This window comes from Oratosquilla oratoria, chromosome 14, assembly GCF_046742065.1.
Source record: "Oratosquilla oratoria isolate Oo_2021 chromosome 14, ASM4674206v1, whole genome shotgun sequence".
Classification (NCBI taxonomy): Eukaryota; Metazoa; Arthropoda; class Malacostraca; order Stomatopoda; family Squillidae; genus Oratosquilla; species Oratosquilla oratoria.
Window position 1 is genome coordinate 63,398,493 of NC_134790.1, and position 26,076 is coordinate 63,424,568.

The 26,076-nt window shown below is 36.8% G+C and overlaps 1 protein-coding gene across 5 annotated transcripts in view; it reads right to left on the minus strand.

Annotated features, from left to right (window-relative positions):
• Nucleotides 1-515: 515 nt before the first annotated feature.
• The window catches only part of LOC143032899 (RUN and FYVE domain-containing protein 2-like), a 199,990-nt gene continuing 174,429 nt past the window's right edge, over nucleotides 516-26,076 (minus strand). For all 5 annotated transcript variants that reach the window (XM_076198133.1, XM_076198130.1, XM_076198128.1 and 2 more), the window contains 2 exons: nucleotides 16,808-16,960; nucleotides 516-5,033 (listed from right to left, as the gene is read on the minus strand). In XM_076198133.1, the coding sequence (XP_076054248.1) occupies nucleotides 4,671-5,033; nucleotides 16,808-16,960 (516 nt within the window). In that variant the 3' untranslated portion in view covers nucleotides 516-4,670. The remainder of the gene's footprint in view (nucleotides 5,034-16,807; nucleotides 16,961-26,076) is intronic.

The window sequence follows — 26,076 nt, forward strand, 5'->3', positions numbered from 1 at the left end:
TCATCACCTTACTTTTACCCAGATTTATCTTTAGCTTTCTTCTATCACATACTCTCCCAAACTCTGTCACCAACTTCCTCAGTCCCTCCTCCGATCCTGCCACAAGCGCAGTGTCATCAGCAAACAAACAAACAAACTGGGATAAATTCTCCAAAGAGGAAACAAAGATGGAAGAGAAATGGAACATATTCAAAGAAAAGTACAAGGAAGGAATTGATATGTACCAAAGAAGCAAAAAGAGATTTATATAAAGTGTTGGCATAACAAAAGGTGCAGTGAGGCTACAGACAGAAGAGACAAAGCTTGGAAAAGATGGGGGGGAAAAAAAAAAAAAAAAAAAAAAAAAAAATTGAAATGGCAAACATATATAAAACTTAGAAACGAATATGGGAGGGAGGGTGGGAGGGGTGTGGAGTGTGTTCGGGGATGAAGTGGGTGGGAGTGATTTTGTGCCTTTCCCTTTTTGGCTACCTCCCTTGTAAGGGGGAAAAACCCTTGGTATATGTATGTAGGAACGAATATGTGAATATACGCAGGAAAGAAAATAGAAACTATGAAAAAGATATTATAGACAAATGTAAGGATTAACCTAAACTCTTTTACAGATATATAAATGATAAATTAAAAGATAAACACGAAATTGTAAAACTGTGTGAAGGAGATAAAGAATATATAGATGACACAGAAATGGCAAAGTTATAATCAGACATTTCAGGTCTGTTTTTACAATTGAGAGCTCACAAATTTGGGAAGATGGACAACAAGAAAGATCCCCTAAAATGACAGAAATAAGGGTAACACAGAAAGAAATAAGAGACCAAATAAAAAACCTAGATGTTAAGAAATTTCATGGACCAGATGGAATTGCAAATTGGATACTGAAAGAGTGTATAGACGAACTGACGAACAAATTATACAATAGACTTTTCACTCAAAGAAGGAAAGTTACCACAAGATTGGAAAGATGCAAACATAGTACCAATATATAAAGGAGGGAACAAAGAAGATCCTACAAACTTCAGACCAGTATCCCTTACAAGCACAGTAGCAAAAATATGTGGAAAGGTTATCAGAAACAAATGGATAAACACTTGGAAGAGAATAAAATATTAAACCCTAAATAATTTGGCTTTAGAAGTGGAAGATCGTGTATCACAAACTTAATATGTTTTTACTCGAGATTAATTGAGATAATACAAGAAAGAGATGGCTGGGCAGATTATGCCTTCTTGGACTTACAGAAGGCTTTTGACAAAGTACCACATAAAACGTTAATAAGAGAAATTGAAATAATAGGAGGAATACAGGGTAAGCTACTGGAATGGATGAAGGATTTCTTAAGTGGGAGAAAAATGAGAGTGGTAGAGACAAAAATTTGAACTGAGAAGATGTGATAAATGGTATCCCACAAGGTTCTGTATTGGCTCCTTTAATGTTTGCCATATATTTAAATTATATGGATGAGGGAGTGAAGTGTTACATGAACTTCTTTGCTGATGATGCCAAATTACTCAAGAAAGTAAACACAGAAGAAGATTGCAGATTGCTACATGAAGACCTGGACAAAATATGGGAATGGAGTCAAAGGTGTGAAGTGAACTTCAAGATTAAGAAATGTAGTATAATGGAATTTGGAAAAAGCAAAAATAGAATATCTGGTCAATATAAAATTGGTACCAAGGAAGTCAAAAAAGTCGACTCAGAAAGGGACCTGGGAGTGATTATCTCAAGTGACTTGATACCTGATAAACAGGTAATTAAAGTAGTTGGATAGACTTTTAACTTATTAAGATCAATAAAAGTGGCCTTCGACTACATGGATGAAGAAATGGTAAAGAAAATAGTGGTTACACTGATAAGACCTAAATTAGAGTATGCTGTGATACTATATATACCAACATAGATGACATGATTTCAGGACTGAACGAATTAAACAACTATCTGGCAGAAGAGAAATTGGACATAATGAGAATTGTGGAGACAAAATTAAAAGGTCCACTATGACCTAATACTGTGGGACATGGTCTATACAACCATTGGATGAAAAAAAGAAAGGAAAAACAGGGTGGACGAGTCATATTTTTGACTAAGAAAAGGCTTAAATGTGACAAAGATAACAGAAGGAAAAAAAAAAATGTGGAATTGATTATGATAAAAGTTAAAAACAGTGACATGAAAAGTAGAAAATTTGTAGTAACATATGTGCTCCCAAAAATATATTCTTGGAGAGAGTGTGATCATTCCAAAATGATGGAAGACACAAAGCACGCATTAAATGAATTACTGAAAGGAGGAAACATAGTAATTATGGGTGACTTTCATTCTAAAGAAATATGTTGGGAAGAGATGACAGTGAAAGGTGGAGAAGACCTTTGGGGAAATGTACTACTGGATATGACCATTGAATACACAATGATTCAATAGGTAAAGAAAAATACCCATTGGTAAGAGTGACCATATAGTAATAGAGTTTGAAATAAAAGAAGGAATTGATTTGGGAAGAAACGGAAACACAGAAAAGGAAGACTAATGTCCAACAAAACAGATTTTGAGAAACTTAAAAAATTGGGAAAAATTGGGAAAACTTTTTAAATGAAGAAACAAAGGTGGGAGAAAAATGGAATATATTGAAAGAAATTTATAAAGAAGGAATACATAAATACATACCAAAGTAGAAGCAGGAAAGGGTGTACATTAAGTGCATGTACACATGGAAAGAATGAGTGAAGAAAGACTAGTAAAAGAGGTATGGAAGGCAGATGTGGAGGGAGTGAACATGAGGGGACGTCCTAGGATGAGGTGGATGGATGGGGTGAAGGGGGCTTTGGGGAAGAGGGGAATGTCTGTTGAGGAAGGACAGGAGAGGACAGAAGACAAGGGTGAATGGAGAATGGTTGTATATGGATGATGTTGTGATTGCATGAGGTGGAATGGGCGGGGGGATGGGGGGTGAGGTAGTATGTGTGAGCAAAATTTGACGTAGCCCGAAGGGATTTCTCCCCGTCCTCTCCTTTTATGCAATGGGTGGACGGAGAGGGGGGGTCGCCGATTTAATGAAGCGGCCTTGCTGTGGATGTGCTGTGTCTTGCGACACTGCTTCTGACCCAGGGCAGTGGACAAGGTGCAGGGATGACCCGTCATCCAGGAGGTGCTTAGATAGGAGGGAGGGTGGAGGGGTGTGGAGTGTATTCAGGGATGGAATGGGTGGAAATGATTTTATGCCTTTCCCTTTTTGGCTACCTCCCTTGTAAGGGGGAAAAAGCCTTGGTATATGTATGTACAACAAAAAATATAGAGGCTAAAGATAGAAGAGACAAAGCTTGGAAAAGATGAAAAAAAAAATGGATAAGTGGAAAATACATACATATCAAACTAAGAAATGACTATGTATAAATATGCAGGGAAGAAAAAAGAAACTGTGAAAAACACATAATAGACAAATGTAAGGACCAACCTAAACTATTCTACAGGTATGTAAATGGTAAATTAAAAGATAAACAAGAAATAGTGAAACTGCGTCAAGGGAATGATGAATATATAAAACATGTAGAAATGGCTGAAATTATGATTTTTTTTTCCTAATTCTGTCACTCTGTCCCATTTTGTCACCTTTTATAGCTCTCATGGGAATCACAGTGGCAGAATTCTTTCTTCTCCTCCCACATGGGATAAGAAAAGGTAGTCAAGAAGTAGTAAAGGACAGTTTCAAGGGAACAGCACAATTGAAGTTTAGTTAAAACATACTTAATGCCAATGCCCTATAAACACAATAGTAAATAGTTCTTGGTCATATTTTGATTATCAAAATAATGTACATTTTTAGCATTTGCTAATAGCAAATTGTGCACATTGTAATTTTTCCTATTTCATCACTTACCAAGAGAGCCACTCCCTCTCATCACTCCATTAACATTTCTCACTACACTCCTAAACTCAAAATCACTCCAACCTTTCAACTTAACTTCAATGAATGCTAACACATCCATCTTCCTTCTCACAAACATACAGCCAATCTCTTCCCTTTTACTCTCATCTGTGCTACAACCAATCACATTTAATGATCCTCTTATGCCATGACTTCTCATAGGATAAACACACAGAGCAGGTTCCCTAGTTCTGTCACTCTGTCCCACTTTGTCCCCTTTCACGACTCTCATGGGAATCACCGTGGCAGAATTCTTTCTTCTCCTCCCACATGGGATAAGAAAAGGTAGTCAAGAAGTGGTAAAGGACTGTTTCAAGCACAATAGAGGTATAGTTCTAGCATATTCTAGCATACTTAATTCCAATGCACTATAAACACAATAGTAGACAGTTCTTGGTCCTATTTCGATTATCAAAATAGTGTACATATTTAGCACTTGCTATAAGCAAATCATGCTTGAGATAATTATAGTTTTTATTCAAAATGTTTGTGGCCTAGGCATATGCTGTTTTAGATATTTAATCTAATTCAAGTGTAACTGTATTTCTTATAACATTTAAACTATTTCTGTTTAATTATTATCCAGAACTTTCACCCAGCACACCAGTGGATATCACAAGTTTAGGACAGAAAAAATAGTACCTTGCCTGCATAACTGTTGTAACACCAAAATATCAGATTCCATACTCTTTGCAACTATGAGCCTAAATCCTACTTGCATTGGTAAAAAGGCTTCCTTCTGTCATTACTCAGAATTAGAATATCTTTGGAGAAGATGGGTGTGACAGGTATCACAGACTCGGACAGGTTTAGCGGATGAAGGAAGAGGCATTGTGTTATCACTACACTGGTGGCAGAAGATGTTGCCACAGTGCCGACAATGATGTTTCCGCCGTGCTATACTGAAATCTTTTGAGCATAACTTGCAGTGGGTCACTTCATTATCAGGGGCCCATTGGGCTTCTCTAATGTTTTTGGAAGCATCTTTAAGGTCTGCCATCTTCAGTTTAGACTCTGACAAATGAGCCCCAAGTTCTTCCATTGTTCTTTCCTGGTCTTCAACTGTTGCAATCATCTGAGCATGAGCCATTTTGAGGGTTTCATATCCCTAGAATAAAAAGGATTTGAAATGCAACTGAATTATATATGTATCAAGAAAATCAATCATGTAACAATGAACAGGAACACACAATTCATTCTTCATATATCGATTTTTATATTATCAAAAGTGGACAAAGAACCCCTCCCAAAGTTGGTTGGAATTTTATGTTGACTGCCAAAAATTCAGTAAAATTATATCACTTAATAAAGGGTTTTATTGAGATAGATATGTCCATTCACCAATAAAGTGGTATCATCTGGTAGAGTAAAGGGTATCTCACCACAGAATGAGGATGAGTATCTGGAGGGAGAGGGTAAAGATGAGGAGGAGGAAGAGGGGGAAAGTGGAGGAGGAGGAGGAGGAGGAGGAGGAGGAGATAATAAAATACAATAAAACATTAAAACTATGTTGCCTGTGAGATGGTTCTTATTCAACGTGAACACTGCCAACACCTGCCAGGTGGAAATGCAACAGAGATATTAAATAAGCAAAGGTCAGTACTACAATTATGCAACATTCTTTTACAATAATCCTAGGAAGAAAGAAACAAAGTATAATTATAAACTATAACTATAAACAAACTATAATTATACAATTGGATACAGTTAATTATAAAATCTGGTAAAATAAGATTGCCCATCCATTAGAATAATTATTTTTTTATATACCTTCCCATGACTGTGGATATGGGAAATACTGTGCATCTGACACTTAACCCATACATCAGTGAAGTCTTGGAGATATAAAAGTGATATATATGAGATGTAAATGGCAAATGGAGAAGGGTAGTCACTGGTGTGGTTATAACATGAAGATTTCCTTAAATATAACTGGTATATTTTGCTACACCATATCATTTACATAACACTAGGGTGGAGCCAGGTGATTATCAGATATTACATATATACATATACCAAAGGCTTTTTTCCCCCTTACATGGGAGGTAGCCAAAAGACAAAGGCATAGAAACCACTCCCACTCACTCTATCCCTTACATACTCCACTCCCCTCTACCCTCTTCCCTCCCTCTTATCTTGGCACCTCCTGGATGATGGGTCATCCCTGCATCTTGTCCACTGCCCTGGGTAAGAAACAGTCTCACAAGACACAGCACATCCACAGCAAGGCCACTTCATTAATTTGGCGACCCCCCTCTCTGTCCCCTCATGCAGAAAAGAAGAAGACGGGGAGAAATCCTTTCGGGTTGTGTCAATTTATTTCTCATTCATACTTCCTCACCCCCTTCTCCCCCCCCACTCCCCCTCATGCATCACAGCATAATCCATACACAACCCTTCTCCATTCACCCCTATCTTCTGTCCTCTCCCATCCTTCCTCAACAGACATTCCCCTTTCCCAATGCCCCTTTTACCCCATCCATCTCATCCTAGGTCGCCCCCTCATGTTCATTCCTTCCACCTCTGCCTTCCACACCTCTTTTACTACTCTTTCTTCACTCATTCTTTCCATGTGTCCAAATCATCCCATTACTCTTTCATCAACCCTATCTCCCAACTCCCTTTCCACCGCTGTTCTCCTCAACTCCTTTCTCACTCTAGCCTAGTAACCCCTATCATACTTCTCAGGCATTTCATCTCAAACACATTCAAACTCCTTCTCTCTTCCTCTCTTATGTTCCATGTTCTGCCCTGTACAGTGCTATCAGCACAATCATTCCTTCATACAATCTCCTCTTAGCATCCATTCCTACATGTCTATTTCTCATTACACACTTTAATCCACCAAGGCATTTACTCGCTTCTCTCAATCTACATTCTACCTCCACCATCACTCCTCCCTTTCCTGCCACATTTGCACCCAAGTATCTAAAACTATCCACTTCTTCCAGTCTCTCTCCCTTAATACTCACTTCCAGTCTGCTACCACTTTCTCCTCTTGTACATCTCATCACCTTACTTTTACCCACATTTATCTTCAACTTCCTTCTTTCGCACACCTTCCCAAACTCTGTCACTAACTTCATCAATCTCTCCTCTGATCCTGCTACAAATGTAGTGTTGTCAGCAAACAACAACCAGCTTATCTCCATTTTCTTTAACCATCTCCAATCCCTGACCCACTACCCTTGCATTTACCTCTCGCACCACCCCATCCATATATAAACTGAACAGCCAGGGTGACATAACACATCCCTGAAGAAGTCCCACCTTCACCTCAAACCACCCACTCTATCCATTTCTAATCCTAACACAAGCTCTACTATATATGATGCTGATTATGATGTTTCACAAACTAAAACATACTGGAGTGTCACAATGAAGAGAGGCTGTCTGGCAAAATATATCCCTAATGTGAAGATACTTCTAAACTGAAAGTGCTCTCAGGATTAGTTGATTTACCAACAGTATTTCATTTCAAAATCTTTGGAGATACTTTTGTTTCATTTCAAGATACTGTGAGCTGGAGTTGACCAGCTTGGGGTCTTAAAATTTCTTGATCCATTGTTTCACACTGCATTATGACACTCCAGTCTGCTTCAAAGTTGTTGTAACTTTAGATGTAATGCTGGGGATTGTAAATATATGTAGGTTTGGAGATTCAGGAGCATATCAGGAGTGAAGGTCCTCATGAACTGAAGTAAACATACACCATAGGTCGTATCAACCTCTAAGGTCCCCTACCTTAGATAAGGAGTACCTGATTGTTCACATGCATGAGCCCATCTTCCCCATACTACTGCACCCTTTAGGTCAGCAGTTGACAATGCTGCCTGGCTTTGGGTATTGAGCTAGGACTAAATCATTATAAAAAAAAATTGCATTCTGTGAGTACCGGTTACTGGGAAAGTGGGATAATCAAATAAAACAGAGATTCTAGGTAATTGAGGTCACCTGGGGGCGAGAAATTAGCTGTGGTAGGAAATTATATATAAGAGGTTGGGTGGAAGAAACAAATTCCAGGAATTAGGAATGGAAGAACACTCAAGGAGGGCTTGCACATTTAAACATAGCATCACTGGATCATTACACACGGTGATGCCACCCCTACAGGTTAGTCCTGAGATGTGCTCCTTGTTCAGAGGAATTGTAAAATAGTGAAACATAATGGACATGGAATTTGTAGTCATAGAAGGATTTTGATGGGGGAAAGGGAAGTTCTATGCAATGGTGATTAGTGAATTAATGTGATTAGACATGGTGACTCCACCTCTACAGGTTGGTAAGTAGAATGCCAAGCATCCCCAACACAAAATAGACTAATTAGGTTAGAGTTTGTACAGTTGTGGCCTCTGGTTGCCCATTGGCTAGTTGTGGTATGAGATACAAAGGTATCCAGGTGGGAATATCATACCAAGGTGTCATTTCTTTTTTGTAAATCAGAGCTGGATCATAAAATAGCCTAACCACCCACAACTATAATTCATACCAGTGTTTAATCATTTATTAATTTTTTCTTTATTCATCTGTACCCCTAAGTTGCACATTATTGTGCCAGTGTCTATGTTCTTGGTCAGTTACCTACTGAATGTTATTGAATGTGTGTGGTATTAATCTGACACCAAATATAGAATGATGATATAGACTACCTATCTATATACTAAGGACCACTTTCCCCTTATAAGGGAGGCATTTACCTAGTTATATTATACGGGAAGGGAGCTATGCTCATAGTGACCCATCTTTGTATCTTTCAGCATCTAATTTGTTCTTAAGTTCTTACACGGTTTTTGCACACACTGTTTCCTCGTCCAATTTGTTCCAGACATCTACCACTCTGTGTGGGAAACTATTCCTTTTCAGATCTCTTCTATAACTATCCTTTTTGAGTTTCTTTTCATGTCCTCTTGTTTTTCTTTTGTCCCATTTTAATAAATCTTCTCTGTCAAGGACTTCCATGCCTTTAATGATTCTGTAAATGGCCAATAGATTGCCTCTTTCTCTTCTTTGTTCCTGGGTTGATAGTTCCAGTTTGGATAATCTTTGTTCGTATGTCAATTTTGAAAGTGTTGGTGCCATCTTTGCCATTACTCTTGGATTCTTTCTAATTTCTTTATATTCTATTAAGTACTGGGTGTCCATAGTGTCGCAGCATACTCCAATCTTGGTCTTATCAATGTGACTAATATTTTCTTTACCATTACCTCATCCAAGTAGTTAAAGGCTACCTTTAATGATCTTAGTAAATTGTAGGTTTCTCTGACTATTTTGTTAATATGCTTGCATGGTGACATGTTTTTGTTAATAATTACTCCTAGGTCCTTTTCTGAGCTAACTTTTTTTTACTTCCTTTGTACCAATTTTATATTGCCCTGATATTCTATTTTTACTTTCTCCAAAACTCCATTATACTACATTTCTTGATGTTAAAGTTTACTCCCCACTTTTGGCTCCATTCCCAGACACTGTCCGGGTTTCTCTGTAGTGATTCAGTCTTTTCCTACACTTACTTTCTTTAGTAGTTTTGCGTCATCTGCAAAGAAGTTCATTAACATTCCTCCATGTCTTTTATAAATATGACAAATATTATCAGAGTTAATACAGAACCTTGTGGTACTCCACTTATCATTTCTTCCCAGGATGAATTTTTGTCTCTAAGTATCACCCTCATTTTTCTCCCATTCAAGAAATCTTCCATCCATTTCAATAACTTTCCTTGTACATCTATTATTTCGAGTTTTCTTAGTAGCTTCTTGTGTGGTACTTTATCAAATGCCTTTTGTAAATCTAGGAAAGCACAGTCAGCCCATCCATCCCCTTCTTGCATTATTTCTATTAGCCTCGAGTAAAATCAAATCAAGTTAGTGGCACATGATCTTCTGAGTCTTAAGCCAAATTGTTTTGGATTCAGTACATTATTTTCTTCCAGATGTTTAATCTATCTACTTTTGATAACTTTTTCACATATTTTAGCTATTGTGCTTGTAAGGGAGACCAGTCTATAGCTTTTTGGGTTTTATCTCCCCCTTTATATATTGGTACAATATTTGCATTTTTTTTATTCTTGTGGTACCTTTCCTTCTTTGAGTGAGTAATCAATTATCTTATATAATTTGTCCATGAGTTCATCTATACATTCTTTTAGTATCCAATTTGCAATTCCGTTTTGACCGTGTGATTTTCTGACATCAAGGTTTATTATTTGGTCCCTTATTTCTTTCTGTGTCACAATTATTTCTTTCCTTGCGGGGGGGATCTTTCTGTCCTTCATCCCAATTTTGTATATTTTCAATTGAGATTACAGATTTAAAATGTTTGGTAATTAATTTTCTACATCTTCTATATATTTGTCATTCCTTGATGCAGTTTCACTATTTCTTGTTTATTTTTTAATTTACTATTTACAGACCTGTAGAATAGTTTAGGTTGGTCCTTACACTTGTCTATTATGTCTTTTTCATAGTTTATTTTTTCTTCCCTGCATATTTTCATATATTCATCTCTTAATTTGATATATATTTGCCACTTATCCATTTTTTTTTCTTTTTCCATCTTTCCAAGCTTTGTCTTTTCTACCTTTTGCCTCACTACATTTTTTGTTGTAACAGCACTTAATGTACACCCTTTCCAGTTTATGCTTTGATATGTATTCATCTATTCCTTCTTTATAAATTTCTTTTAATATAGCCCATTTCTCTTCCATCTTTGTTTCTTCATTTAAGAAGTTTTTCCAATTTACTTTTTGAAATAATTTGTCTAAGTTTCTCAAAATCTGTTTTGCTGTACATTAGTCTTCCTTTTCTGTGTTTCTCATTTCTTCCCAAATCAATTTATTCTTTTAGTTCAAACTCTATTAGTATGTGGTCACTCTTCCCAATTGGTGTCTTGTATTCCATTTTATCCACAATTGCAGACTCTGACATAATTATTAAGTCTAGTCTTGACAGTTCTTCATTGTTTCTAATCTGGTATTTTTCTTTACCCATTGAGTCATTGTGTATTCAATGGTCATATCCAGTAGTATATTTCCCCAAAAGTCTTCTCCACCTTTCACTGTCATTTCTTCCCAACATATTTCTTTAGAGTTAGTCACCCATAATTACTACCGTATGTTTCCTCCTTTCAGTAATTCATTTAATGCGTGCTTTGTGTCTTCCAACATTTTGGAATGATCACTCTCTGTCCAAGAATATATTTTTGGGGACACATATATTACTACAAATTTTCAACTATTCATGTCACTGTTTTCAACTTTTATCATAATCAATTCCACATTATTTTTTCTTTATGTTATCTTTGTCATATTTAAGCCTTTTCTTAGTAAAAAAAAACAGGACTCCACCCTGTTTCTCCTTTCTATTTTTCATCCAATGGTTGCATAAACTTTGTCCAACATTATTAGATGGTAATGGATATTTTGATTTTGTCTCCACAATTCCAATTATATCCAGTTTCTCTTCTATCAGATAGTCATTTAATTTAGTCCAGAATCATGCCATCTATGTTGGTATACATTATTTTTAATATTTTCCTTTCTCCTTTTTTGTTTATTGTGTTTCCTTTTGATATACCATCTTCTCAGCGTCAGGTCTACTACTCTTAAAAAAAGACTTGTTCTTTTTGGTCTCTGTTCTTCTCTTGTTTTTTTTTTCATTTGCTTTATTTCTTAGTGTCTTTTCCCTTTCTTTTTCCTCATCACTCATTTCTTTTTTATCCACATATTCTTGTTGCTGTACTATTTCTTAAAAAGTTATTTTTTGGTTTTTGTTGGGTGGGTACAACACGTTTTCCCTCGGCGCTACATACATAAGTAGGCGTGCAAGAATTACGCAGCTAGTCAGTCGCTGCACGTCCTATGAGTAAGGACCCAACATGGCGCAGTGAGTAGGAACCGTATTCTACTTTGTTTCCTTGTATACCTGGCCACTTTCATCTCCTTATGCCCTGTGACCTGCTGTATGTAATATTCGTCAGCTCAATGTGTCCTTAAGCACACATTATCTTGGAGGGGGGATGTTGGGTGGGTACAACACGTTTTCCCTCGGCGCTACATACATAAGTAGGCGCGCGAGCATTACGCATCTAGTCAGTCGCTGCACGTCCTACGAGTGAGGACCCAACAGTTTTCTTGTTCCAATTTCCATTGATTTTTTATTCCTTGGAGATCTGTCTCTTTTATTGTTTCTTCAACTTTCTCAGTCACTGCTTATATTTGTTCTTTTACTTCTTTTTTCAAAGCCTCATTTTTGTTTGTATCTTCATTTTTTATTCTTTCGTTTTCATTTTTGACTATGTTTAATTCCCTTTTTAGATCATTAAGTTTTTTGTTAGTTTCAGCATTCAGTCTTTTCAGCTGGTTCATCTCTCAGCTTTCAGATCTATAATTTCACTTATTAATTCTGTAATTTCCTGATTTCTTAGGATATTTTTATACCTTCTCTTTCTAATTCTAAACCTCTACCCAATATTCCACTTTCTTTTATAAACCCTGAAAAAAAAAAAAAAAAAAAAAATCAAACCTTTGACTCAATTTCAGGGTTTCCATATTGTAACTCTTCTTTGGTAAGACCCCCCATGGTGATTCCACCCTCCTTACATCCAGTCTTTGTTGGTTCAGTATATTTGTCTTTCTCCTTAATCATTTTCCATTTTGTGTATTGACCACGAATGTGAAATAACTCTATTTTCTCATTTCGGTCATTTGATAAACACAGCTCCCTATCTCGAAATACAAATACAAAACTAGGAATTTCCTTCAAACTTATCGAAAAAGTGCTGCACTTCTGAGCTTGTTCTAGACTTCTGTTCCAGCCTGTGGGTAGCAAGCCAAAGCATGCACCCACTCCCATCCACCACCCATTTGTTTCCTTCTCATGGATGAAGGGACATCCCTGTCTCCTGTCCACTGCCTAGGTCAGAAGCAATGCGGAAAGACATAGCACATCCACAGAAGGGCTGCTTCATTTACATGATGACCCTCCTTCCTTGTCCTCTCATGCAAAAAATAGAGAAGATGGGGAAAAATTCCTTCAGGCTACATCAAAATATCATCCATACATAACCATCCTCTACTGTACTCACACCTAAACCCTGCCTTCTCCCTTCCATATTCAACAGACATTCCCCTCTTGCTTAACCTCTTCACTCCGGGGCACATTGCACGTCTGGCAGCATTAGCTGCCCGATGTGCGATGTTGCGTCATAATAATCGCATTATAAAAAATAAAGTCAGTGCTAAATATTTCATTCTCTTTCACCTGTGTATTTTGATAACCATAGAAAATATGATGAAACCAGTTTAGAGAGAATGAAAGCTACGTAGGTACGACTACAATAAATATAATCAAGATGGCGACGTCGGCATCATCGAGTACCCACTTGCTCCTCATGCCGCCTACGTAGGCGTCACCCTATGGAAGTGGTTAAAGCCCCTTTCAAACCATCCATCAATCTCATTTTTGGTCATTCTCTAATTTGACCCCATTCACGTATGGTTTCCACACTAATTTTTGTTAATCTTTCTTCACTCATTATTTTCATATGCTCAAAGCATCCCAATAATCTGGCCTTATCTGCCAGCTCCCTTTCTACCTCTGCTCTCCTCCTTATTTCGCAATATATATCTAATCTTGTAGCTCCCACCATATTCCTGAAACACTTAATATCACACACATTTAGACCTCTCCTTTCTGCCTCTTTGAAATTCTAAGTCTCATACCATACAGCATTGTAGGCACAATCACACAATGGGACAATGGAAAAACAAGAGGACATGAAAAGAAACTAAAAAAAGATAATTACAGAAGAGATCTAAAAAAATAATAGCTTCCCACACAGAGTGATAGATACTTGGAACAAATTAGACAAAGAAACAGTGTGTGCAAACACTATTCAAGATTTTAAGAAAAAACTTGATGTTGAGAGATACAAAGACAGGTCACCACGAGCATAGCTCCCTTCCCGTATAATACAACTAGGTAAATATAATTTCTTTGCAATCCATTCCCAGATGCCTGTTTCTCATGACACTTTTCAATCTCCCAAGACATTTACTTGCTTCCCCTTACTCTACAGTTTACCTCCACCCCCACTCCTCCATTTCCTGCTAAATATGATCCCATATACTTGAAACTACCCACTTCCTCTAGCTTCTCTCCTATAATACTTCCAACTTGTTGCCACCCTCTCCCCCTGTAATCTCATCAACTTGCTTTTACCCACATTTACTTTCAACTTCCTATCACATACCTTCCCAAACTCAGTCACTAACTGCCTTAGACCCTTTTCCAACCCAGCCACAAGCAGTGTCATCAGCAAAATTCAATATAAAGAAACGTAGTATAATGGAATTTGGAAAGAGTAAAAACAGAATATCGAAAGATTACAAAATTGGTGAAGAAGAGGTGAAAAAAGTAAACTTGGAGAAAGATCTTGGAGTGATGATCAGCAATGACATGACACCGGATAAGCATATTGATCAAATATTCGGAGAAACCTACAATTTATTGAGGTCAATTAAAGTGGTGTTTGCTTATTTGGATGAGGAAATGATAAAAAAAATTCTAACTACATTAATAAGACCAAAATTTGAGTACGCAGCAACACTATGGACACCCAGTACCAAAAAGAATATAAAAAAATTAGAAAGAATACAAAGAGCAACAACAAAACTAGCACCAACTCTTTCCGAACTGACATACAGGTACTCCTCGTTTAACGACCTACTCGGTTAACGACAACTCGAAGTAACGACGGGTTTTATGACAGACCAATATTCGTTTAACGTAAATCTCCCAAAGTTACGACGTCGTGTACGATTAAGTTGGCTGAGGCAAATTTGTATGATGTTATAAATGAACTTGTATGGTGGATATTAGCTGTGAGGTAAAGTGTTCTGAGGCTTAGGTGTACATTACCATCCTGCAAGCTGGAAAAACTACCTGGGGTACAATATATACCGGTAGTGGTAAATTTTTAGTTTCGACCAAGGGCGCAATATAGCAATAGAAAATTAATTATTAATTTTGTAAATTATAATGTATCAACGTAATATGCAATTTTGTGAGCGGAAATAAAAAAAGGTGCTAAAACAAATTTCGTAAGTAACGAAGTCATGTCGGACGAATGGTACACCATGTTTGTTATGATAGATGCAGATGTCGAGGAAATGAAAGGATGATAAATTCGCCTAACCTAAACTAAACTAACCTAACCTGTGTCTGATAAATCATTACCTGCAAATTAAATGTCATCCGGCTCGTCCTCGTTGTTGTCGTCGTGAGAGACGTTGGCAGACGACAAGATGGTGTCCCGATCCTATGCTACCGACTTTTGTAGCATGGTATTTTTTACTTTCATTTCCGCCCACAAAATTACATATTACGTTGATACATTTTAATTTACAAAATTAATAATTAATTTTCTATTGCTATATTGCGCCCATGGTCGAAACTAAAAAAATACCCCGGTAATCAATATGGAATGTCAGCATACGCGGATTTGGTCATATACGGTAATTTTGGGAACATAACCACTGTAAATAAACAGTAAATAAAGCTTTAATGTACTGTATAAAAGAGGGAAATACACGAAAATAAAGATACATGTATTGCTGGACATTGTACATACAGTACATGTACGTATATGTATACACTTTCGCTTAATGACCAATTCGGTTAACGACGGCGCACTGGTCCCAATTGTCGTCGTTAAACGAGGAGTGGTTGTATAATAAGACTGTCCAAACTAGAATTACTAACTTTGGAACAAAGAAGGGAGAGAGGAGACTTGCTGACTATCTATAGAATAATGAAAGGAATGGAAGTCTTAGATAAGAATGACTTGTTAATATGGGATAATGGTAAAACAAGAAGACACAAAAAGAAACTAAAAAAGGATAGTTACAGAAGAGATCTGAAAAGGAACAGCTTCCCACACAGAGTGATAGATACTTGGAACAAATTAGACAATGAAACAGTGTGTGCAAACACTATTCAAGATTTTAAGAAAAAACTTGATGCTGAGAGATACAAGGACGGGTAAAAACAACTAGGTAAAAATAACTGGCTCGCCTCCCTTTTCCCTCCACTATTTCTAACCATCTCCAATCCCCTGCAAATCACCTTGCATTCACTTCCCCTACCACCCCATCCATGTACACATTGAACAGTTATGGTGACATGACAGCCCTGACGGAACCCCACCTTCACCTCAAACCACTTGCTCTCACCATTCCAAATCCTAATACAAGCTCTACTATTGTAAAAACTCTGGACTGTCCTTAACAGTTTTACTCAAATCCCATACATTAGACTAATTAAATATATAGTGGTACTTTATTGAATATTATAAAATGGTTAAAATTATAATTACTTTATAATGCAGAAGCATTAGTATTACAAGCAGTTTACAATTATACTAAACATGCAGGAATGGTACTGTAGTTACTTTACTGCCAACTACTACTGAACTTCAGCCATCTAAGTACCCCTGGAATTTTTTTTATTAACTCCTGGAGGTTCAAGAACCTCAGGTTGAGAACCCCTGGTGTAGAGGGCATTCTATAACTAATTAAATAGTCTCAATGCAGCCAGAAAAAGGCAATTAAGGCTCTACTAACCAGTAAAACCTTTAGGTTGTCATCAATAAGTTATAATGGATTACTGGGTGCCTCTTTCCATAAATTTCAATGAACTTTATTATGATATTGAATATCTATGCAAATAATACATTAATATTTGTGAATCTTGCATACATACTTTCACCTATATATTTGACAAATTATTTCTTTCAAATTCTAGAAGAGGCATCCTAGAGTCAGTTGAGATTTAATATGGGCATTTATTTTAATATATCTGATCAAGAATATCAATAATATCTAACCTCTTTCATCCTTTTAAGTTCTCCAATTTGTTGATGAAGTTGAGCAATTTGGTCTCTGTCCTTGACCAAAGTCTCCTGCAGTGACTGCCTCCATTCTCTCTCAATCTGGAGATCTGTTTCCATACTGGAAGCCTTTATTTCTTCTTCTGAGATCTGGGAAATACCAGTAATTTACATATTTATCAGGTCTACTTTCAACCTATTAACCTTGGCATATTTAAAAGATTTAGTCTAGGGACCCGAAAATAAAACTATTCAGGTCTAAGTCAGTCCCCTCGCAGAACTGGGGTCTGCTCCGGAGCTATGTGGAGTTATATGGTATTAGAGATGAGCTTCCAATGCATATATCAGTGGGACAGGGAAGAGAGTGCAAGAGAAAAGAATAAGTGGAGAGAAATTCTGGATGGATAAACAGATGAATGGATAACACAAACCTGCATCTACCTGTATGTACAGATGAGTGGAAGGTGGAAGGGGGTGGGTTGATTGTATGGTAGAGTAATGAAATAAACCAGTACAAGCTGTCAGGCTATACTGTGCAAAAGCTGTGTTTCACTGCACTGTAACCCAAGCAGTGTGGTAGTGATGGTGGTGGAGGTTAAGTGCAGGACCTTTTATCCTTGAGGTGCCAAAATGGAAGCAGAGGGTGGATAGGTCTTTTGGTGACGGTGTTTACTTTGAGTCAGCCACTCTCCTTACTAGGAGAAGACCACAGGTACAAACACTAGGTGAAAATTAATTCTAAAAAACTATGTAACTGTATGTACCCCTATACTAGACCAATGACTGCATAGTAATATCTATTTATATAAATGCTGAGCTGTTTTTTCTTTTCTCCTTTCTACTGTCTCCTTGAATCTGCCCTTTATCACTCCTTAGTCTCTACCTCTTTATTTTCATGTGCCTGTGGTGATACAGAGGGGAGTAGGAATGCTGCTACCATGTTCCCATGGATGTCAAAGAAGGTGACTAGTTGGGATGCAGTGTAGTGACTAGGAGTAACTCTTTTTCCTCTGAGGAGTCAAGGGAAAAAGTGGGTCTGGGAGGAAATCATTAACTAGAACACAAGTACAGTACCTTCACTATATCCCATACTCAGTTTCATCTGGTATTCTTTCTCTATCTCCTTCTCATTCAATTTATTCACCTTCTGCATCTTTCTGCCTCCCTCCCTTTTCTCCTTTCTCTATTCAACCTTCAACATTAATTTCCTTCTACCTACCATATATCCTTGAGTAATAGTCAATTTACTTTTTTAGGCCTTTTTTTTCTAATCTGAAATTTGTGAGTTGACTCATACATACACGTAATTTTCAAAGGGGTGAAATTCATGATTGGAATGAGTGAAAAATAAACAGTTAAGAGCAAGATTGCTGCTGTAAGAAAAATGAAGAAGAATAGTAAAACAGAATTACTGATTATTTGCCTAAAAACAAGTCTCCATATGACCAAAAGCACAGGATTTGACCTAGGAGTCTGGGTTGAGCTCACCCTCCTGTACTCAGAACTATGAAGACTTGTTTTGTAGACTAGATTTACTATAACAGTAATCTGTTTCTTCATATTAACAATTTTACAAAATATACTGCCTATTTCTGTGGTTTATCCATATATAAGTACATGAATGTTTAAATGATTGTCATCAGCACATTATGGTACATGTTTTAATCTGCCAAGGCATTTACTTACTTCTCTCAATCTACATTCTACCTCCACTCCTCCCTTTTCTGCCACATTCACACCCAAGTATCTAAAACTATCCACTTCCTCCAGTCTCTCTCCCTTAATACTCACTTCCAATTTGCTGCCACTGTCTCCCCTTGTACATCTTATCACCTTACTTTTACCCGCATTTATCTTTACTTTCCTTCTTTCGCACACCTTCCCAAACTCTGTCAATAACTTCCTTAATCCCTCTTCTGATCCTGCCACAAGTGCAGTGTCATCAGCAAACAACAACTGGCTTATCTCCCACTTTTCTCCATTTTCTTTAACCATCTCTAATCCCTGGCCCATTACCCCTATGCTTACTTCTCACACCATCCCATCCATGTTCAAATTGAACAACCAAGGCGACATAACATATCCCAGGCGAAGTACCACCTTTACCTCATACCACTCTCTCCATTTCTAATTATAACACAGGCTCTACTATTCTTGTAAAAACTCTTGACTGCTCTGAAAAGCTTCCTCCTATCCTATATATCTACAATACCTCCCAGAGTACTTTCCTGTCCACCTTTTCCAAATTCATAAAGGCCCAAAACTTTCCCTAAAGCTTTCTCACATATCTGCCTTACCACAAAAATCTGATCCATGCAACCCTTACCTGTCCTAAACCCACACTGTTTCTCACCAATTAATCCCTCTGTTCCTTTCCTAATACTCTCAATCAAAACCCTCCTATAAGCCTTCCCAACTACACTAAACAAACTGACCCCTCTGAAACTATTACACTCACACTTGTTCCCTTTTCCCTTGTATAGTGGAACTATACATGCAGTCCTCCAGTCCTCTGGCACTCTACCTTCATTTAAACAAACATTAAACAACCTCACCAGCCCGTCCACCATCACTGTACCTCTCCCTTTTTTAGACACTCCGCACTTCACACTGAAAGACGTGAAAGTAATAAATACGAAATAAAATTCACTATGTATTTACCTAGTTGTATGGGGGGACGGAGAGGGGGGGGTCGCCGATTTAATGAAGCGGCCTTGCTGTGGATGTGCTGTGTCTTGCGACACTGCTTCTGACCCAGGGCAGTGGACAAGGTGCAGAGATGACCCGTCATCCAGGAGGTGCTAAGATGAGAGGGAGGGTGGAGGGGTGTGGAGTGTATTCAGGGATGGAATGGGTGGGCATGATTTTATGCCTTTTCCTTTTTGGCTACCTCCCTTGTATGGGGGAAAAAAGCCTTGGTATATGTATGTATGTATTATACAGGAAGGGGAGCTATGCTCGTGGTGAGCCATCTTTGTATCTCCCAACATCTAGTTTGTTCTTAAATTCTTGTATGGTGTTTGCACACACTATTGTTTCATCCAATTTGTTCCAGACATCCACCACTCTGTGTGGATTTTTTTTTTTTTCAGATCTCTTCTATAACTATCCTTTTTGAGTTTCTTTTCATGTCCCCTTGTTTTTCTTCTATCCCAATTTAATAAATCTTCTCTGTCAAGGACTTCCATGCCTTTCATGATTCTGTAAATGGCCAATAGATTGCCTCTTTCTCTTCTTTGTTCCAGGGTTGGTAGTTCTAGTTTAGACAATCTTTGCTTGTATGTCAATTTTGGAGATTCTTTCTATTTTCCTTATATTCTTTATTGTACTGGGTGTCCATAGTGTCACAGCGTGCTCCAATCTTGGTCTTATCAATGTGACTAATATTTTCTTTACCATTACCTCATTCAAGTAATTAAAAGCCACCTTTATTAATCTTGGTAAATTGTAGGTTTCTCTGACTATTTTGTTTATCTGCTTGTCTGGGGACATGTCTTTGGTGATGATTACTCCTAGGTCCTTTTTGGAACCAATTTTCTTTACTTCCTTTGCACCGATTTTATATTGTCCTGATATTCTGTTTTTACTTTTTCCAAATTCCATTATACATTTCTTAATGTTGACCTTCACTTCTTACTTTTGTCTCCATTGCCAGACCTTGTCCAGGTCTCTCTGTAGTGATTCACAATCTTTTTCCATACAGGTATTTCTCATTTTGTGTGAGATATGGGCTCCTACAGGCATTGCATGAACTGAAATTGGAGGGAAAAAAAAAAAAAAAAAAAAAAAAAAAAAACTTATAAGAAACAATGGATAATAGAGTGGATGGGGTTTTGGCCCAAAAAACACACTTACTTGAATAATAAAGTGAACATGTTCTAAAAATGTATCATTCTAAACCTATATGTAACAGTAAGGTGTAAATAAAGTATAAATAATGCACCCATTAACACTTAACACGATGCTCCCTCACTTCTTACAGCCCCTCAGTTACTCACTGGATTGGCTGTGACTGTAAAGACACAAGAGGGCTGTAAACATTGAACTGGGATTGGGAGCAGCCACCTGTTGGCAGGCAGCGGAACTACGTATCTGGCGCACTGTTTGAAATGTGGTTGGGGCAAATTGCATCTTAGCAAACAGATTGTACAATTTTAATTATCTTTAATATTTTTAATGTCGCATCTAGCAAATTCGCACATAAAGGACACCCACAAAATGAGAAATACCTGTACTTACATTCTTGAGTAGTTCTGCATTGTCTGCAAAGAAGTTCATGCAACATTTTATACCTACATCCAGATCATTTACACATATATCAATCATTATCGGAGCCAATAGTAAACCCTGTGGGATTCCACTTATCATTTCTTCCCAAGTAGAGTTTTTATCTCTGAGCACCACTCATTTTTCTCCCATGCAAGAAATCTTCCATCCATTTCAATAGTTTTCCGTATATACCTCATGTTCGAGTTTTCTTAATAGTTTTTTGTGTGGTACTTTATCAAATGCCTTTTGGAAGTCCAGGAAAGCACAGTCTACCCATCCATTATTTCTTGCATTATATCTATTAATCTTGAATAGAAACAGATCAAATTTGTGGCACATGATTTTCCCTGTCTAAAACTGAATTGTCTTTAATTTAGTATATTGTTCTCCTCCAGATTTTTAGTCCATCTACTTTTGAGGACTTTTTCTTTCTCACAAATTTTAGCTACTGTACTTGTAAGGGAGACCCGTCTATAGTTTGTTGGGTCTTCCTTGTCTACCCCTTTATATATTGGCATTTTTCCAGTCTCTCAGTACCTTTCCTTTTTTGAGTGTGCAATCTATTATTTTATATATTTTGTCCATTAGTTCATCAATTCATTCTTTTAGTATCCAGTTTGCATTCCTGTCCAGGCCATGTGATTTTCTGACATCAAGGTTCATTATTTGGTCCCTTATTTCTTTCTGTATCACAATTATTTCTCTCATTGGTAGGGGTCTTTCTCCCCTTCCTCTATCCCAATTGTATTTACCTAGTTGTATTATACGGGAGAGAGCTATGCTCGTGGTGACCCGTCTTTGTATCTCTCAGCATCAAGTTTTTTCTTAAAATCTTGAATAGTGTTTCCACACACCGTTTCATTGTCTAATTTGTTCCAAGTATCTATCACTCTGTGGGGAAGCTGTTCCTTTTCAGATCTCTTCTGTAACTATCCTTTTTTAGTTTCTTTTCGTGTCCTTTTGTTCTACCATTATCCCATATTAACAAGTCATTCTTATCTAAGACTTCCATTCCTTTTATTATTCTATAGATAGTCAGCAAGTCTCCTCTTTCCCTTCTTTGTTCCAAAGTTGGTCATTCATTTGAACAGTCTTTGCTCATATGTCAATTTGGAAAGAGTTGGTGCTAGTTTTGTTGTTGCTCTTTGTATTCTTTCTAGTTTTTTTTATATTCTTTTTGGTACTGGGTGTCCATAGTGTTGCTGCATACTCAAGTTTTGGTCTTCTTAGTGTAGTTGGAATTTTTTTTATCATTTCCTTGTCCAAATAAGCAAACGCCACTTTAATTGACCTCAATAAATTGCAGGTTTCTTCGAATATTTTATTAATATGCTTATCCAGTGTCATGTCCTTGCTGATCATCACTCCGAGATCTTTCTCAGAGTTTACTTTTTTCACCTCTTCACCAATTTTGCAATCTTTCGATGTTCTGTTATACTCTTTCCAAATTCCATCATACTACATTTCTTTATATTGAATTTTACTTCCCAAATCTTGTTGCAATGAGTTGCAGTCTTCCACCGTTTTTACCTTCTTTAGTATCTTTGCATCATCTACAAAGAAATTCATATAACACTCTACACCTTCATCCATGTCATTAATGTAAATGGCAAACATGATCGGGGCCAGTACTGATCCCTGCGGGACACCACTTATCACTTCTTCCCAGTTTGAGAATTTATCTCTAATTACTACTCTCATTTTCCTCCCAATCAGGAAATCTTTCATCCATTCCAATAATTTTCCTCTGATGCCACCTATTGACTCAATCTTCTTTATAATTTTTTTATGTGGTATCTTATCAAATGCCTTTTGTAGGTCCAGAAAGGCACAGTCTGCCCACCCATCTCTCTCTTGTATTATGTCTATGTGTATATTTTCTTTTGTGAATACAGATTTGAAATGTTTGTTCATAATTTCAGCCATTTCTATGTCCTCTGTACATTCTATGTTCCCTTGATGTAGCTTTACTATTTCCTGTTTATTTTTTAGTTTACCATTCACATGTCCGTAGAATAATTTAGGGTGATCTTTACATTTGTCTATTATGCCTTTTTCATAGTTTCTTTTTTCTTCCCTGCATATTTTTACATATTCATACCTTAGTTTGATATATATTTGCCACTTTCCAGTTTGTTTTTTTCAATTTTTTCCAAACTTTGTCTCTTTTATCTTTTGCCTCTCCACATTTTTTTGTTATACCAGCACTTAATGTACACTTTTCCTGTTTTTGTTTTGGTATGTATTTATCCACACCTTCATTATAGATTTCTTTTAATATCATCCATCTCTCTTCCACCTGTGTTTCTTCATTATAGAAGTTTTCCCAACTCACTTTTTGAAAGAATTTTCTGAGATTCTCAAAATCCATTTTATTATACATCAATCTTCCTTTTCTGTTTCTCGTTTCTCTCCAAATATATTTCCTCTTTTAGTTTGAGCTCAAATAGTATGTGGTCACTCTTCCGAATTGGTGTCTTGTACTCCATTTTATCCACAATTTCAGGTTCTAATGTAAATATTAAATTTAGTCTCGACAGTTCTTCATCATTTCTATATCTGGTATTCTCTTTTACCCATTGTGTCATTGTGTATTCAATGGTCATGTCAAGTAGTATATTTCTCCCAACATATTTCTTTAGAGTAAAAATCACCCATAATTACTAAATTTCCTCCTTTCAGTATTTCATTTAATGTATGCCTTGTGTCTTCCAACATTTTGGAATGGTCACTCTCTTTCCAAGAATGTGTTTTCGGGGGCACATATATCACCACAAATTTTCTACTTTTCATGTCACTATTTCCAACTCTTATCGTGACAAATTCCACATTATTATTTCCTTCTGTGACTTCTGTCACATTTAAGCCCTTCTTAGTCAAAAACATGACTCCTCCACCCTGTTTTTCCTCTCTATTTTTTATCCAGTGATTATATAAACCTTGTCCAACACTATTTGGTGGTAGTGGACCTTTTAATTTTGTCTCCACAATTCCCATTATATCTGGTTTTTCTTCTGCCAGATAATCATTTAATTCATCAAATCCTGAAATTAGACCGTCTATGTTGGTATACGTTTTTATTTTTTCCTTTTTCCTCTATGTTTTCTGTTACCTGTGTTTCCTTTCCTTTAATATACCATTTTCTCAGCCTCAAGTCCAGCACTCTTTTCTTGTTTTTTTTTTCATTAGCTTCACTTTTTAGTGTCTTTTCTCTCTCTTTTTCCTCATTGCTCATTTCTATTTTTATCCATATATTTTCATAGTTTTCACTTTTTGCCAACTTTGGTGTTTTTGCTAATACTTCTTCGGCTATCATTTGTGACCTTAGTTTAATTTTTAGAAGTCTATTTCTTTAGGGTATTGTCCCATTCTATGCACTTCTATTTTTTCCATCTATTGCCCCTTCTCTTGTACCTCTTTCAAAATTTATTTTGCTCAAGTATTATGACTCGCACTTCCCAAACCTTTTTTTTTTTCTCTTTAGTTGGATCATTATGTAACTAGGAACTGTGTTGAATGTAGAGAAGTGGCTCATCACTGATGCAACAAACCCCTAACATGAATCACTGTTTCTGTAATGCCCCGGTAAAAGCTAATAAAGAATTTTGGGTTGAAGTAATGTAAATGTGAAAACTATCCCTTACAAAACTCTGCACTTCATTTATATCTAATTTATTGGCATTTATGTGTTTTTCATCTATATTACTACTAGTTTTTTCATACAGCAGGTGAAATTTTTTGTTTTATCTTTGTGTCTCAATATCTCAGTAACAGTATTTTTGTCACATTTATGCTTATAACTCGGAAACTTCTTTTTCTATATAATTTTTTGTCTACACAGCATTTATCCTTTTTTCTAAATTGTCTTGTTGAATTATGTCTATGGGTAAATTTATGGTTTTTAGCAATACAATTATACATTTTTTTTTTTTTTGTATTCACAAAGAAAAATCCAGTACGGTGAAACTTTTAGATATAGAGTAATAAGTTAACATGATAATCTTTATAGAAACTTTTAGTTTCTTAAAAAAATCAACAGATCACAATTTTTATTAGTTACTAAGATATAAGAAGAATAAGACATCAAATTATTCAATTTTTTTTGTTTTGTATTTTCATTTTTCAATGAATTTCCATAAAAGTTGGCAATGATCATTTTGATACTGTCATTTACAAAAATCAGTTTAGTTTAATTATTTCAATATAAGCATGCAGACATCCTTAAGGACCCAAGTACTGACTACGTTTAGGGAGGCAGCAAATATTGAAAGATAGAAATGGAGAGATTACTAAATGCAGAGACAAAATGGTAAAAAGCATAGAAGAATTTTATTGAGAGCTTTACTTATTAAACACCATAGTTGAGTCAGCAAATTCATCTGTAGACATTAGTAGTGTACCAGAAGTAGTATTTGGTCTAGTATGATATGTATACATACATACATATACTAAGGCATTTTCCCCCTTACAAGGGAGGTAGCCAAAAAGGAAAAGGCATAAAATCATTCCCACCCATTCCATCTCTGAATACACTCCACACCCCTCCACCCTCTCTCTCATCTTAGCACCTCCTGGATGACGGGTCATCCCTGCACCCTGTCCACTGCCCTGGGTCAGAAGCAGTGTCGCAAGACACAGCACATCCACAGCAAGGCCACTTCATTAAATTGGCGACCCCCCCTCTCTGTCCCCCCATGCATAAAAGGAGAAGACAGGGAGAAATCCCTTTGGGCTGCGTCAAATTTTGCTCACACATACTACCTCACACCCCATCCCCTTGCCCATTTCACCTCATGCATCACAACATCATCCATATATAACCATTCTCCATTCACCCGTCTTCTGTCCTCTCTCGTCCTTCCTCAACAGACATTCCCCTCTTCCCCAAAGCCCCCTTCACCACATCCATCCACCTCATCCTAGGATGTCCCCTCATGTTCACTCCCTCCACATCTGCCTTCCATACCTCTTTTACTAGTCTTTCTTCACTCATTCTT